The sequence below is a fragment of the Camelina sativa genome, chromosome 18 (assembly GCF_000633955.1).
Source record: "Camelina sativa cultivar DH55 chromosome 18, Cs, whole genome shotgun sequence".
NCBI lineage: Eukaryota > Viridiplantae > Streptophyta > Magnoliopsida > Brassicales > Brassicaceae > Camelina > Camelina sativa.
Window position 1 is genome coordinate 19,395,967 of NC_025702.1, and position 14,960 is coordinate 19,410,926.

Genomic DNA, 14,960 nt, shown 5'->3' on the forward strand with positions numbered 1-14,960 from the left:
GGTGTATGGAAATCTCGTGTACGGCGCCATTTTCAAGGCCGACGAGATCGGATCTTTTATACATCAAACCCATGATCCAAAAAAATAAATCACATTTGATCGGTATGAGGTGGACCATTTTTTATTATTATTATTTTTTTAATTATTCGGGTTAAAACTTTTTAAACGCGTTATTTATAAAATCCTCGTGCGCAAAACACCATTTAAGTTTTGGAAGAACCAACAGAGTCAAGAGGTCTTCTCCATTCCGAGTAATATAATCAATGAAGTGACACAGAAAAAAATTGCAATGACTGCTTGGTAAAATAGTGAAAAATGTCGCAATTCGCAAAGTGCCACAGGCATGCATGGAAGAAGACTTGTATGATGATCGGATCCAATGTCATGCTACCATTCCTCGCAGTTACTCCCCACTGGTCCAATATTCTTTAGTGTGCACTGCAGCTTCCATAATTTGCTGAAAAATAAATTTTACAGTTTTACATAGAGGCGAGGACCACTCATATACCCAATACAGGAACAAATAATTGCATATATTGGAGAATGGTCCCCCGAAGCCATCATATCATAATAAAAGTGGTTGGTGTTGTTCAACTATGCATCTGATAGAGACTTATGTCCATCTACTCAAAGTGGTTGGTATTGTATTTATATGATGAGTAAATAGTTGAAATTTTCTGCACTCTTAAATAAACACAGCTGAAATTTGAAAAGCATTGTGTTTTTTTTTTTTTTTTTTGAAATAACAGAAGAAGCCAACTCTGTTTTAAAACACTTTTTATCCTCATCGAAAGTCAAAGTCACATTAGTCAGAGGATGCTTGACTTCCTATAAGTAGTTCTACAACATAAAGAAAACAAACCAAAAGCTAAAATTAATAACTAGAGAGCCGAGGCACACTTGACATCTTCTCAACCTCTGTGTTGTTGAGCCTGAAGTGATTGTTTGGGCTCAGCACCACGTAGTGTACCAATCCAAGCGGGTGGCTGCATCCCGAGTCTGCTCATAAACCGTATCAAGAACCGGTGGCAACATCTTGTAGAGTCCAGCAATATCCTTCATCGCGTTACCGTTACCACCACCGTTCATCCCCTGCTCTGCACCACCATGGTTCCACACACTGATCTTTGGCTGCAGGTCCCTGATCGCAAGAGCATTGGTTTTGGCGATTTCCTGATAAATGCCATTGTTGATCATCAAGAAGTCTCTCATGGCTGAGTAATCATTGTTAACTGCGCCTAGGAGGGTCTTGAGATAAGTCCCCTGAGCATCGGCCATGGCGACAAGTCCCTCTGCATCTTTCTGTTTCGAGTAGAAGGCAGCATCAGCAGCAGCTTTCGTTGCTTCCGCTTGCTTCTGCTTCTCGTAAAGAACAGCTTCTGCTTGCTTTTGCTTATTGTATAACTCCCAGTTCGCTTCTTGCACCTGTTTGAAATAAGCAACAATGTCATGTCATGTTCCAAAATAGTGAGAAAGAGAGATATCAAGCAGAGATTCTAAAAAACAGAGATATGCATTACCTTAGTCTCATACTCGACGCTGGCTTTACTGAGGAACTCAGCTTTAAGCTTCTCTGTCCGAGTTAAAGCATTCATTTTCTCAACTTGAGTCTGAAGCTCAGCCTCCCTTAAAGCAACAGCCTTGGTTGCTTCAACCTCAGCCACACGAGAGTTTTGGGACAGAGCAGCCTTCTGAATCGCCAATGCTGCATCAGCCTTAGCAACAAGAGCCTCTTTCTCATTCTGAAACACTTTGACCTCAGTCTTCACCTTGATCTCCTCTTTTGTTCCTTCTCCAAGCCTCTGAGTAGAGATGATCTTTGACTCAGCGTCAATCTTGGCTGCATTCTGGATAGTGAGTCCAGTCCTTTCTTTGGCACCAACCTCTCCCTTCATCTTCGCCTCTGCTACATCAATCTTGGCTTGGTTTGCTGCCTCCATCTGAGTTTTCTGGCCCAAGTAAGAGAAGTACTCATGTCCAGGCACATCAACGAGCTGCTTCACGTTGGCGTTGTAAATCACAAGACCAAACTGGTTCAGCTCAAGTTGAACCTTGTCAAACACTTCCTTCTTGAACTCCTTTGTTCCTACAATGCCACAACTGAATTGTCATTCATCGTTGTAATTACGAAACCAAAATAAACAGAAAGCAGAGTTCTATATATGAAACAATTGAATCCGTTTTAAAAGGGTAAAAAGATTCGAACTGTAAGGTTTTCTCGGAGAACCTCAATGTACATCTTAACAAATCAAGCAACAAACAACAAAAAAATTCAGACTTTAAGGTTTGTTTTACCTTTAAAGACCTCTTCCATGGTCATGGAAGCAACAAGNTCTAAAAAACAGAGATATGCATTACCTTAGTCTCATACTCGACGCTGGCTTTACTGAGGAACTCAGCTTTAAGCTTCTCTGTCCGAGTTAAAGCATTCATTTTCTCAACTTGAGTCTGAAGCTCAGCCTCCCTTAAAGCAACAGCCTTGGTTGCTTCAACCTCAGCCACACGAGAGTTTTGGGACAGAGCAGCCTTCTGAATCGCCAATGCTGCATCAGCCTTAGCAACAAGAGCCTCTTTCTCATTCTGAAACACTTTGACCTCAGTCTTCACCTTGATCTCCTCTTTTGTTCCTTCTCCAAGCCTCTGAGTAGAGATGATCTTTGACTCAGCGTCAATCTTGGCTGCATTCTGGATAGTGAGTCCAGTCCTTTCTTTGGCACCAACCTCTCCCTTCATCTTCGCCTCTGCTACATCAATCTTGGCTTGGTTTGCTGCCTCCATCTGAGTTTTCTGGCCCAAGTAAGAGAAGTACTCATGTCCAGGCACATCAACGAGCTGCTTCACGTTGGCGTTGTAAATCACAAGACCAAACTGGTTCAGCTCAAGTTGAACCTTGTCAAACACTTCCTTCTTGAACTCCTTTGTTCCTACAATGCCACAACTGAATTGTCATTCATCGTTGTAATTACGAAACCAAAATAAACAGAAAGCAGAGTTCTATATATGAAACAATTGAATCCGTTTTAAAAGGGTAAAAAGATTCGAACTGTAAGGTTTTCTCGGAGAACCTCAATGTACATCTTAACAAATCAAGCAACAAACAACAAAAAAATTCAGACTTTAAGGTTTGTTTTACCTTTAAAGACCTCTTCCATGGTCATGGAAGCAACAAGAACACGAGTCTCTCCTTCGATAACACCCTGAACAAGCTCGTTAACGTGGTTGGAGTGCTTATCGTGTTGAGACATAAGCATGGCGTACAACAAGAGAGCGTGAGGGTCATCAACGCGCGGGCCGATGGTGAAAACAGCGGGGATAACAAAAGGAAGTTTCTCGGAACTCATAGCCTGGACCTCGAAGGTGTAGTTCACAGGAGAAACGTCGAAGACGGTGCAAGACTGCCATGGAAAGACCCATGACTTCTTGGCAAGCTTGATGTCTTTGATCCCACCACCGGTGATCGCAAGATACTCCGATGCTTTAGCGACTCTGTAACTCATATTCTTCTTTGGTAATTAGGGTTTTGTTAGGATTTAGGGATTTTCTCTGAAACGAGTTTGTTTTGCGTAATTGTTGAAGAGATCAAACAGAGGCTTTTTACTTTATATTTATAGGTCCGTAAAAGGGTATTTACTAGGGTTTAATACGCGTTGTAGCGTATATTGGAAAAACAAAAGGAAAAGGAAAAAGAAAAAGCAAAATAAAAGGGAAAAAAAAACATATATTCCTTTAATTACTGTTTTTAAATATTCAGTTTACGCGGACTAATTTTATTTTTCTTTGTTTGTCAAATTAATTAGTGTTATATTACTTCAACTATATTCGATTATATTTTTACAAGAGTATATAATTTCATTTAAATATTGTTTTTTTTACAAGATTATATAATTTTTACTTTAGAAAAAAATTGAATGTTTCAAGATTTATAAAACTATGTGAAAAGCTTAATAGTTTGGATACGTATAGCAACAGAATTTATTTATTTAATGATAAATACATGCATATTTTCTTTTAGTGGTGTTTTGTGTTTATCTTTTAACTTTGTTTATGATGGTGTGGATTTAGGTGAATCATCCAAGAAACTTCGGCAATCTATATCGTATCTAGATTTAATATTTAAAATTTTTACGGCATCAAAGTAATTTATTATAGCCAAAACATTTTTACGTTTTTTTAGGTGTACTAAAATTTATGATACATTTGTTGTAGTTGAATTTGGAAAATTGACTACAACTCATCTATAGGACACAATTAACTTTACTAGAGATAAGTTTTCTCATAGTTAATTTTAATCCAGTAATAAAAAAAAATTATATAAAATCAGGGATAATTCCTGTAAAAAGATTTTACCAAGATCACAATGTTTTTGTTTTTCACCTATTTAACCAATTAACGCGTTACGCGTGGACTAACCACCAAAACAAAACCAAGATTTAAGCCGTTATTTTCTCTCTCGCTGTGACCTGAATATCACAGCTCCGTCGTTTTATCTTTTCACCCTTTCGTCGTCTTCGTTTGATTTGTCTTCTTCTTCTTCTTCTTCCTCAATCGTTTCATCAAAGAGAGAGAGAGAGATTCAGAATCTCTCTTTCCCGGGAATAAAAGCTCTAGATATAAAATGGTGGATTCCGGGAAAGAGTTTTTGATGTTAGATAGCTACAATAGCATCCCATGGCTAATTTGGATCCAATTGTTCGTCTTCGTCCTTCTCTTACTCCTCCTTTGTCTCGTCGGAGTTTTCTCCTTAGATATCGGATATAATAGTTTCTCTTCTTCTTCTTCTTCTGATTCTGTTCCTTCTACCTCCGGTTCATCTCTTTCTAAGAGATTTCTTTCTGGTAATCCGGTTCCGATTAGCCACCACGGTTTAGGTTTCTCCGTCAATTCGAGTCACGTACAGTCCCATCAGGTAACTTAAATAGCTATCTGTCTCTTTCAATTTCGTCTATAGATCATAGATTTAGTCGTCGTACCTTGCTCTACGTTGACTTGCTTTTGTTTCACGAACTGAGATCTGAATTAGATAATTAGTAGTTTATGAAGTAGATTCCAGAGTGAGATCGATGTTGTTTGTTTCTTCATTCAGCTTCTTCGTTGTGGATTCTGGGAATGTGAAGAAGGAAAAAGTAATGGGGGGGGGGGATTGCTGGAGGTTTATGGAACTTAAGGGGTTTAGGTTGCAATTAAGAAATTAAGGGAGAAGAAAGTTGCAGCCATAATTAGCTGTAAAGTAGTCCACTTTTGAATGTTAGTTGTTAGCTAAAAGTTTAAATGATGGCCTTTTTGTATGTCTTGGGGTTCTGAAATTAGCAAATAGTGAAAAGGTAGCAATCTAAACATAGGAAATGTGATCTTTCCTAATTATGGTTTTCTGGATCATATAGTTGCTGTTAATAGTCATTTGGTTAAATGTCTTTGACATTGATTCCATATAACAAGGTACTAGTTTCCTCAGTTTTTGGTCTCTCGGTCTATGTTTGGAAGTTTTTGATTTCTTTTAAGTGTCTCTTTCCAATTTTGTTGGTTGTAGCATTCAGGTTGGTAACTTGGTATTTCCTTTGGTTTTAAGTTTTGGTTGCTTAGGTCCTACAACGTTGTCTAGTTATGTCTTTAAGCAACACAACAATTAGCTTCCTCTCTTGGCTTACACAGTGTTGTGGTGCTATGCCTCTTTTCAGTAAGAAAAGAGCTAAAATATTATTTGGACGTTTCGATTTTAATTTCAAAGAGATAGAAGATAAACTTACAAACAAAAATCTATAAATTTAAGTTTCGTTTCTGACAATTGGATAGTATGGATTCCGAAAAGAGTTTGTATCAAACAATCCTTTTGTGGTTCTTCTGTAATTTGTATCACAGACCAGTTTACTGGATTTTTGAGTACACGCATAGGTGTTGCATTACGTTTGTTGATAATATGCTTAATCACTGACTTGTTTCTTTGATTCATCGTTTGTTAATAAACTAACTCATCCGTTTTTGTAAAAGCACAGGTTGGAAGCTCTCAAAGCATAAAAGGAGAGATAACACCAGCTGTAACAAGGAGAGTGACGACAACAGAGGAAGAAGCAGAAGGTTCGTTGGAGAAAGATTCGAGTCGTACTTTGCATCATCCGTGTAATTTGTTTAGGCTGGCTGGATCTGCGTTTCTAAAATGTTTAGGGATTGACAGGACTACCGAAGAGACCGATGATTCTTTGAGACACGAATCAAAGAAAGAGAGATGATCGATTCTCTTGTGAATAGAAGAAAGAACATAGTACATAACACGTTTTTATTATGTGTTGAATATCGTATAGCTATTGAGTAGGAGATTAAAGAGAAACTTGTAAGTGTATATGAAAAGGTGGAAATTGTTGGGGTTAACACGAACGAGTTGACGCAACTCATTTGTTTTTTGTTTTTTTTATTTGTGCGTGAAACTTTAGTGTCTCGAAAAGTGAAGTCCATGATTTGTTGAGCAAGAGTGGTATCCCTCTTACAAAGAAGCCTTAACCGAGGAAATGTAAGGCTTAAACCAAAAAAAAAAACACAAACAAAACAATTAGCATTCTTACTTCGATTCTGAAAATGTTTTGTTTGCACAGGGGATTAAAGTCACTTGCAGATAGAGAAGTCTGTTGCTTAGTGATATATTTCTTGCAAGAACTCCACCAACATTGCGCCAAAAGACGAGAAGTCAACTCTCTGCAGTTCTTCAAACAAGTCAATGTAAAAAATCAATAGTTCAAAAAAAATCTATAATGTAAAAAAATAATAAAGGGAAAAATAAGTCGATTCTCTTCTTTTAATATAAGTCAAAAAAGAAAAACATTAGTCCACAGAAATAAAATATAAGTCATACAGTTCCAAAAGTCAACCAATTTTAAACAAGTCAACATAACGTAAAATAAGTCTACCAAAAACCAAACAAATTGACGAAAAAAATTATAAATCAACAAACAAATTAACCACAAATAAACATGACACTACACAATTGCGTTTGTAAAAACCAACTAACCAATATTAATAAAAAAAATAAGAAGAAGTAGTAGTAGTAGATCTTATATTAAAAGATTGTCTTCTTTGTAATATTAGATTGCTAGTGAACATAGGATGTATATAATCAACATGCTATCCTCACAAGGAATAATCTTAGGTTCACTAGCAATATCGACCAATTTGTAAAGAATATTAATACTAGTCTTAAACATGTTGATTCTCGATATTTTTTTGATGAAATGTTGAGTCAGGCACCTTTTAACAATCTCCCACCTAACGTCCTTTTCATTTCTGTTGATTGTGATTCTGTCTTACCATTAAGTTATTTGTCATCTGCCGGATATAATATATTTGTGGCTAAGAAGAAAAATACAAATGGCTATTTGAGTTATACGCCATTTGCTTATGCCACGTGGTTGTGGAATGATTCACAGAAAGGAACCGATGCGTATGAGAAATATTGTCAGGAACATGGTTTCATATTGAGTATGAATAATACTTTCTCTTCTTCTTCTACTACTGCTTTTTCTTCTATATTGATGTTGGTTAGTTAGGTTTATTTAAGAGTCTTAGATTGTATTAGAAACTGAAGATTTTCGAGAAACAAAAAGTCTTCAAAGGTTTTACGTTTAACCGAGTTTCCCCTTCTAAAAATAAGAATATTTTATATAACTTTTTTTTTTTTTACTTAACATTACATGTGCTGATGAGATGTCCCTCCGTTGGATTTATTAATTCCAGGAAACAAACATGCGAGAGTTTACCGAATGATAGAGAAACTTTACGGTTCTAGTCGTCCATCAAGTTTGTTTATAATCTTAGAAAGCATCAAAGAAGAGAAGCAGCTCGTCCATCCTCATATGGATAGGAACTGTTTCAATCTTGTCTTTTTAGAACCTGGGAGCGTACTAGTTAATGGTCAAGGTTCTCCTTTAGATTGTCAGCAATGCGGAGTCCCGATAGGGGGGATGAATGAGGATGATATTTTTGAGAGAGGCCGCCTGGCCTTCTTTATTTGGTGTAGCTGTAGGTGGAGCTTTTGATGAATTACCACTTATATCATCTTCTACAAAAATATGATTGATGAACCCCAAGTTTGTATGTAAAACATACAAGAGTCACTGTCTATTTTTCAGCAACATAACATAATGTTTGGTTTAAAGACGGGAAATAAAATGAAAACAGATTCTGTTTCTCAAACATTCATAAGTAGAATCAGACAGTTCAAAAAGTCAAGATAGAATGAAATAAGTCTACCAAGACCAGATTTTAACAAAAGTTATAGCCCAACATTAGTCCTTGGAAGAGTGAACTCTTCACGTTTTTGTTCATCACACTATAAAATTACCAACTGAACGGGCGCTTTGACGGCTTCCCCGACCGCGTTTTCTCGACCAAGGGAACGTATCTTTGACATAAAGTGTTGTGTAGTTTCCACACACATATCACAAGTCAGTCAACATGTAGAGTCAGACAAACAAGTAGAGTCATCCAAAGCCACTTGGTTAATTATTTTTTGTTAAATCATATATATACCAAAGTCTTTAAGAAAGTGTATTATAAGACTCATTCCAACTACCGAGTGAAGTCACTATAAAAATATAATACAAGGTTGTCTCTCTTCACACATGTAGAGATACAAAGTTGTCTCTGTGATCTCTAGCTGCTCAATAACTCATCTCTAGAGTTATATAGCTGATCTGTGCGCTCCTCAAACCAATACTATCGGATCTCGATCGACGGACAAAATAGTCAGACGAAGCGAGGAAGAACCTTATCTATGGATCCCAATTCAGTTTCTCGACCAAACTGTCATAGCTATCTTCAAGTGTCTTGGTCTTCTTTGTCCGACAGCGAAGAAAACTTCGGTGACTTTATACCAACCGGTTAGCTTTCCTTACATATTATTTATTACTAATTATTTTCTGTTGTTTTTTTAAATGTTTTATAACTAAATGAACACAAAATTATTCAAATCTGATATGTTAAAAAAGATTCCAAAGTTATGGACGTATATTTTAACGATTTTAGGAAGCGTTTGTGTGGGTTTAATTTTTTTTTTTTTTTTTAGTTTGGGCCATTTTTTAGCTATTTTATTTTTGAAATGTTAAAGAAAAATATAAAAGAATTATACGTCTGATTTAGTTTTAATAGGTGCCAAAGTATGTTGTTATAAGTAATTAATGAATGAAGGGTATCTAAACAACGTGTGTTTGCAAACTGCAACTACAGGACGAAGAAGAAGATGTTGCCATGAAAGACGATGGTGTCGTTGTGTTGACTAGAGGCCGCATGAAGGCCAGAGCTAAGAAAAAGGATAAAGAAAACACTAGTAAAGGTCGACCTGGCCAAACTAATAAATTACTCAACGCAGCAATAGAAACTTCTGTCTTGAACAAGGAGCAAATAGAAATTTCTGGGGATTAAGAAGAAGTCATGGAATCAAAAGCTCCCAAGAGACTTATTATGCACTAGTTTAATACCAATGAGGCGTTCAAAGTCGTACCTTGCTTATTTTTGCTTCCTCCTTTTCTTAATTTCTTTCAAGACATCAATATTTGACCCAAAGGTGTATGTATATATATGTCTTTTATAAACGAGTAACTCAAGACCATAACTATATGCTTTTGAATAATTGTTGAAGGTTGAACCCATATCATGACATTCTTGATCAAAGCATGTATTAAACGACTTGATTTGACATTTTTTGTACCAAACTTTGTTCGGCTATAGTAATTTAGTACCATGTGTACTGATTATTAATTATATAGTAGGTTCCAGCAAATTACTATTTTCTGTCTAGTTTTTAATATGTTGTTATGTCTTTAACATAACTACAATTTATTTATATTTTTAACAGAACATTATTGAGTTAGTTAGACCAATCAACTTACAACACAAAAACTTCAATTCATCGCTGGTCTCCACGAGTAAACGCCTAAATTCTTGTATTAAAAACAAAAGTTCTAACAACTCACTAGTGGCGACCACGAGAACCAAACGCCACTTTATTTTACATTTGTTTACTATACATTTCCCACGTGGCTTTGGATGTAGCAAACTAGCAATAAGCCAATTAATTAATAAAGCAATTATAAACTTAATATAAACATATCTAATCGTAAGAACATCATTTCACGATTAACAATTATAAATTCGACAGTTTAGTTTGATCCAAACTTACCAGAAGAAACTAGGGGAAATATTAAAATATTTCAATACATATAGTCCAAAATTCGTCATCGGAGGACGACGAGTGAACTGTTTTCGTATCTGTTTTCCCAATACTGTATGATACCAAGCTGAGTTCATGTGCATTGGTAGTAGGAAGTTTCTCATAATACAAATAAATGAAAAATGAAAAATTTTAATTTAAAAAGGAGATAATTGATTTTTCAGAAACCCACACGATCTCCTTTCACATAATGACATATATCATTTTTTAAGTAATTAGATTTTATTATAATAAATTAAATCTGTAAAATTTTAAAATCTTAATTAAATAATTTATTTGTGTTATTTTTTATTTATAAATCATAAAAGAAAATTATTTATTTAACCAATTCCATGATGCATAGTTTTAAATTATATGTTCATATTGTTTTAAATTAATATTAGTTAATACAATAAAAAATATTAATATGATTAAACAAATTATGAGGGTTGAAATATACTATTATTGTGAAACTAACTATATTAGTATTTATTATTTTATTACTGATAATATGATATATATATATGGTATAAAATATATTCGCTTTGTCTCACATAAATTGATGTTCTAAAAGATTTTTTCTTGTCCCTAAAAGATTGATATTATACATTAAAAAAATTAAAATTATTTTTTTTACTTTTAAGTTTTTTCGACATATCATACTATCTAAAATCTATATTTTCTCTTTCTACTTATAAGTAATTATAAATTAATGTAGAAATAAAATTTTAATTTTTTCTTAATATATGTGAAATTGACAAAACATCAATCTATTAGGAAAAGATGGAGTAACAATTAATAAAATTAATTCTACTTAATAAGTAATTTGATATGTCTAGATTATCAATCATATTTTTTTAATATTATATTGATGAGAAACTTAAATGAAATTTTCACCAATAGATACATAAAAATAAGAAAAATTTCACAAATTTCTCTAAAAATATATATTATATGGTGAGAGACTTATGTCATCAAGCTACCCAAAGCCTAAAGCCACATGCTTATCTTCACTAATAACAACAATTATAATTTTGCTTAAATTAATCTAATTTCTTGATTATTCTTTTGTTGTCAAGTGTCAACTAATCAAAGGACTCAGAAAAGAGGGACTTTATTATTTTATTCATATTCCAAAGTCACGATTTACGAAAGCATAAAGTATTTTATAAAAAGAGTCGCACCAAATACTGAGTTAACCCACTATAAAAAAGGCAAAGTTGTCTTTCTGAGCTCTTTGCCCAATCACTCACATCTAACGAACAGCTGCTTCACTCTTCTCACCAAATTTAATCCGACTTCAATAGATTTTTTTTTTCATCTTACCAGGTCTCAATGGATAAATCAGATAGACCAAGTGAAGAAGCAACTTACCTATGGATTCCTCTTCAGTGCCTCGACCAAACTCTCAAAGCTATCTTGAGATGCCTTGGTCTTTTTCATCAAGATTCTCCGTCGTCTCCGGGAACTTCAAACCAGCCGGTATGTTTTTGACTAATATGGGATTTTTTAATTCCTGGTTGTTGTGTATATATGCGACTACAAAGTGGTTATGCATGGGAAAACTTAAAAGGGAAACCATTTAATCTCTTCTTTAAACCAAAAAAAAAAAAGTTAAAATCTTGCAAGTAACATTTTCTAGTGAGCGCTTCTATAAATATATTTTATTTCCAAATATCTTTTAGTCAGGACCAAAGTATGTAACTATTTTTACTTTGAGGTAAATCCTGTTAAAAATATATTTTTAGTTTGGATGATAATAATGATTCGAGTAAGTAGTTATATTTTGGTGTTAAAAGCTGCATATCAAACATGCTTTAAGTAATAGTATAATATGAAGTATGAACTCAAACTTGTGTTTCTACAATTCTACTTGCAGGAGGAGGAAGAAGAAGATGATGTCACCGAGAAAGAGGAGGTCGTTGTGACGTCTAGGGGCATGAATGTGACAAGTAGAGCCATAAAGGACAAAGCTAACAGAAAGGGGAAGGAAGGAGTCAGCTCAGGCCGTCGTGGCCAAACAAATTAGCACTTCAATTACATACTATTGTTTAGCTCAATTATTATTTGCAATAATCAGTTTAATTTTAATATCGTTGTCATTGCACTATTTACCTTTTATATGTGATATACTAGTAGTATTAACAATCTTATTCTACCGACACACAACAACAATTAAAGCTATAGTTCATTTCGTTCTTCAAAGTCTTATTGTTGATATATTTCTCGGAAAAGAAAATCACAATACATTATGTACGTTAATTGTCGTTGTTTTGATATGATTTGGGTTTAACCATGAACCATCATAAGAACATAACCAGTATCAATATTAAATGAAGACATTTATTATCCATCTCTATCGAATATATCTGCCCAATGTTAAACATTAAAGACGTACCTAATTAATAAAAGGAATTTGGATTCATTGTAACAGTCAACAGCTATTTCGTCCTAGCTAGCTACCTCACATTAATTCTATTAACTCAGACTTGCGAAATGAATAAACGATCCAAAAACGTTTAACCTACCTAACTAATGATTTCAAAAAAAAAAAAATCGACTAATATCATAAATTTGCAGATTTTAGGATCATCGAGTCCCTTTATTTATTGTATATATATATAAATGTCCTCTGATTTGTATCCATCAGAAATATGTTTCTAAATCATATCATCAGTATTGTCCAAACTCCAAAGCTTGATGTATAAAATAAAATGTAAACCTTAAACGCAGTGATGATAATCCTATTTTCTAGTATATCGCAATTCAAAACGTGCATTATATAGAAATGATAGTAATATTAAAATACAAAGTTGACGGGTGCTCTCTATGAGTAATGCATGATGACCATATTTAATTTAATAAAATACATAATCAACGAGCACGAGGAGGAGCAGCAACACACTAACTTTCAAATTATATAAAACAATCTTAACATTTCCTCACCGTGACTTTTAGGTACATCTCTCTATTCATATTTATTTATAATTAAGAAAACAAACTCATAAAGCCATATCTGGCCATAATTGGTGATAAGTCTTACCTCAGCGAAAAATCATAATTGCACAAGAAGGTATGGGTTCAATATTAAAGTTTGGTGGTCTTTGTAACAACTAGACCTACGATAATCATTCCCAGTTTGAAAGAGTACAATTTATAAGGGACCACGTACGATAGTGATGACCATATATATAAAGGTATGTAAGCCAGTGGCGAGTGGCGACCGAGAAAAGAGTTGCATTAATCCAAAGGAATATATGTTGATTCATTATTCTAATGTATTGATGGATATACAAGTGTGAATTTTTAAAATACGTTAGTACAAAATTAACATTTTCAAACTTAATTCTTTAATAATTTACATGACCCTTTCATTTGTCTTTTCAAAAAGAAGAAAAAATAAACAAAAAGGAAATTTTGTATGTGTTGATTTTAGCTTATTGTTTGAAATAATCAAAGATCATACTTTGAATTACAACTTTAACATATTCAACATTTGTTTAATAACTGTAATTCAAACAAAAACCAAAAGAAAGAGCGTGAATGAGACTTTGACCAAGACCTCCACGTATTTGCTGCTATATATTGACCGCACGCCACGTAGAGATTACTAGAGTCAAAATTTTGTTATTTTATTCACTTCAGCTATCAGTCAAATAAGCATCTCGGTTTTTTTCAATAAACCGGCACCAACTTTTCCAAAGTATCAACCAAACCCGGTTTATCTTTATTATAGACCCGGTCAACACACATTTACAGTTGACCACACAACAACCCAAGTGAATAGTGATATTATCCCTCCTTATAAAAGGAGTCGTAACTGCGTTACCAAGTTCCATCATCAACCTAACTACTAAACAACCCTTGATCTCTTTCTCAAAAAAGATTAAAAAGAGAAAAAGAAAGCATATAAGAAGTCAACAATATGGAGAATATGAGAAACGACGGGGAAGAAAACGATTCTCACTGGATCCCATTTACGTTCTTTGAACAATCTTCACTAACGATTCCTATCTTGAAGTGTCTCGGTCTGGAAAGCTCATCTTCCTCTAGTGATCTTTCGTCTTCTTCTTCTTCATCTCATAGCGAGGAAGATGACGGTATGGTAATAAAGGAGGAGGAGGAAGATACCATGACCACCGTTGAAATCACAACTCGGCGGTTGCAGAAGAGACCCAAGCCTCCAACAAGCTCAGGAAAAGGAGGAAAACACAATTAGGGGATTCATATATATATATATATATATATATACAGAGAGGGAGAGGCAACAAGCTAAATAAATGCATATATATACAGACTTAGCAGCTGTGTAATATACTACTAGACTTTATAATTTATATAGTCATTTACTTTTTGAATGTGAGTTCAATTAATAAAGATGGAGTTTGATTAACACAAGTTTATTTTGCACAAACCACTGCTCTATCCAGTGGCGGAGCCAGAAAATTTATTCACCAGGGTCATAATTTTCTTTAAAAAAAAAAACATAAATTTAACTTATTTTTTTTAGACTCCCGATAGTGTTAATGTGTTATAAAAAAAAAACTACGATAGTGTATAAAAAAAACAAATTAGATATTAAATATTTAGGTTAATTTATAGGAATGAGCTTAACAATGTAAATATATCTACAAAGAGTGTTATTGGGCTTAATATTGTTCATAAGGCTTAACTACATTATAGTTTCACATGGGTCAATAATCTTGTTGGACTAATTTTTACCTGGGTCAATTGTCTTATTAGGTAAGGATCAATTTTTTATTTACAC

The 14,960-nt window shown here is 34.1% G+C and overlaps 4 protein-coding genes and 1 pseudogene across 4 annotated transcripts; 4 read left to right on the top strand and 1 right to left on the bottom strand.

Annotated features, from left to right (window-relative positions):
* On the bottom strand, positions 763 to 3,578 carry LOC104763669 (annotated as a pseudogene).
* Positions 4,409 to 6,395, top strand: LOC104762654. The gene is made up of 2 exons (XM_010485984.2): positions 4,409 to 4,906; positions 5,991 to 6,395. Exons 1-2 carry the CDS (start codon positions 4,616 to 4,618, stop codon positions 6,222 to 6,224), a joined length of 525 nt encoding a protein of 174 aa, XP_010484286.1. The 5' UTR covers positions 4,409 to 4,615; the 3' UTR covers positions 6,225 to 6,395.
* Positions 7,218 to 9,595, top strand: LOC104763670. The gene is made up of 3 exons (XM_010487014.1): positions 7,218 to 7,523; positions 8,664 to 8,864; positions 9,211 to 9,595. The coding sequence occupies exons 1-3, from the start codon at positions 7,218 to 7,220 to the stop codon at positions 9,403 to 9,405; spliced, it is 702 nt and encodes a 233-aa protein (XP_010485316.1). The 3' UTR covers positions 9,406 to 9,595.
* Positions 11,372 to 12,285, top strand: LOC104762655 (elicitor peptide 1-like). The gene is made up of 2 exons (XM_010485986.2): positions 11,372 to 11,674; positions 12,072 to 12,285. The coding sequence occupies exons 1-2, from the start codon at positions 11,528 to 11,530 to the stop codon at positions 12,219 to 12,221; spliced, it is 297 nt and encodes a 98-aa protein (XP_010484288.1). The 5' UTR covers positions 11,372 to 11,527; the 3' UTR covers positions 12,222 to 12,285.
* On the top strand, positions 13,911 to 14,692 carry LOC104762656 (elicitor peptide 3-like). Its single transcript, XM_010485987.1, has one exon. It carries the CDS (start codon positions 14,118 to 14,120, stop codon positions 14,409 to 14,411), a length of 294 nt encoding a protein of 97 aa, XP_010484289.1. The 5' UTR covers positions 13,911 to 14,117; the 3' UTR covers positions 14,412 to 14,692.

Coding starts and splice junctions, on each gene's coding strand:
- LOC104762656 (XM_010485987.1), top strand. CDS start 14,118: ATGGAGAATATGAGAAACGACGGGGAAGAAAACGATTCTCACTGGATC.
- LOC104762655 (XM_010485986.2), top strand. CDS start 11,528: ATGGATAAATCAGATAGACCAAGTGAAGAAGCAACTTACCTATGGATT. Junction 11,675..12,071: donor CGGGAACTTCAAACCAGCCG/GTATGTTTTTGA, acceptor TTCTACTTGCAG/GAGGAGGAAGAAGAAGATGA.
- LOC104763670 (XM_010487014.1), top strand. CDS start 7,218: ATGTTGAGTCAGGCACCTTTTAACAATCTCCCACCTAACGTCCTTTTC. Junction 7,524..8,663: donor TTTCTTCTATATTGATGTTG/GTTAGTTAGGTT, acceptor ACTCATCTCTAG/AGTTATATAGCTGATCTGTG. Junction 8,865..9,210: donor CGGTGACTTTATACCAACCG/GTTAGCTTTCCT, acceptor CTGCAACTACAG/GACGAAGAAGAAGATGTTGC.
- LOC104762654 (XM_010485984.2), top strand. CDS start 4,616: ATGGTGGATTCCGGGAAAGAGTTTTTGATGTTAGATAGCTACAATAGC. Junction 4,907..5,990: donor GTCACGTACAGTCCCATCAG/GTAACTTAAATA, acceptor GTAAAAGCACAG/GTTGGAAGCTCTCAAAGCAT.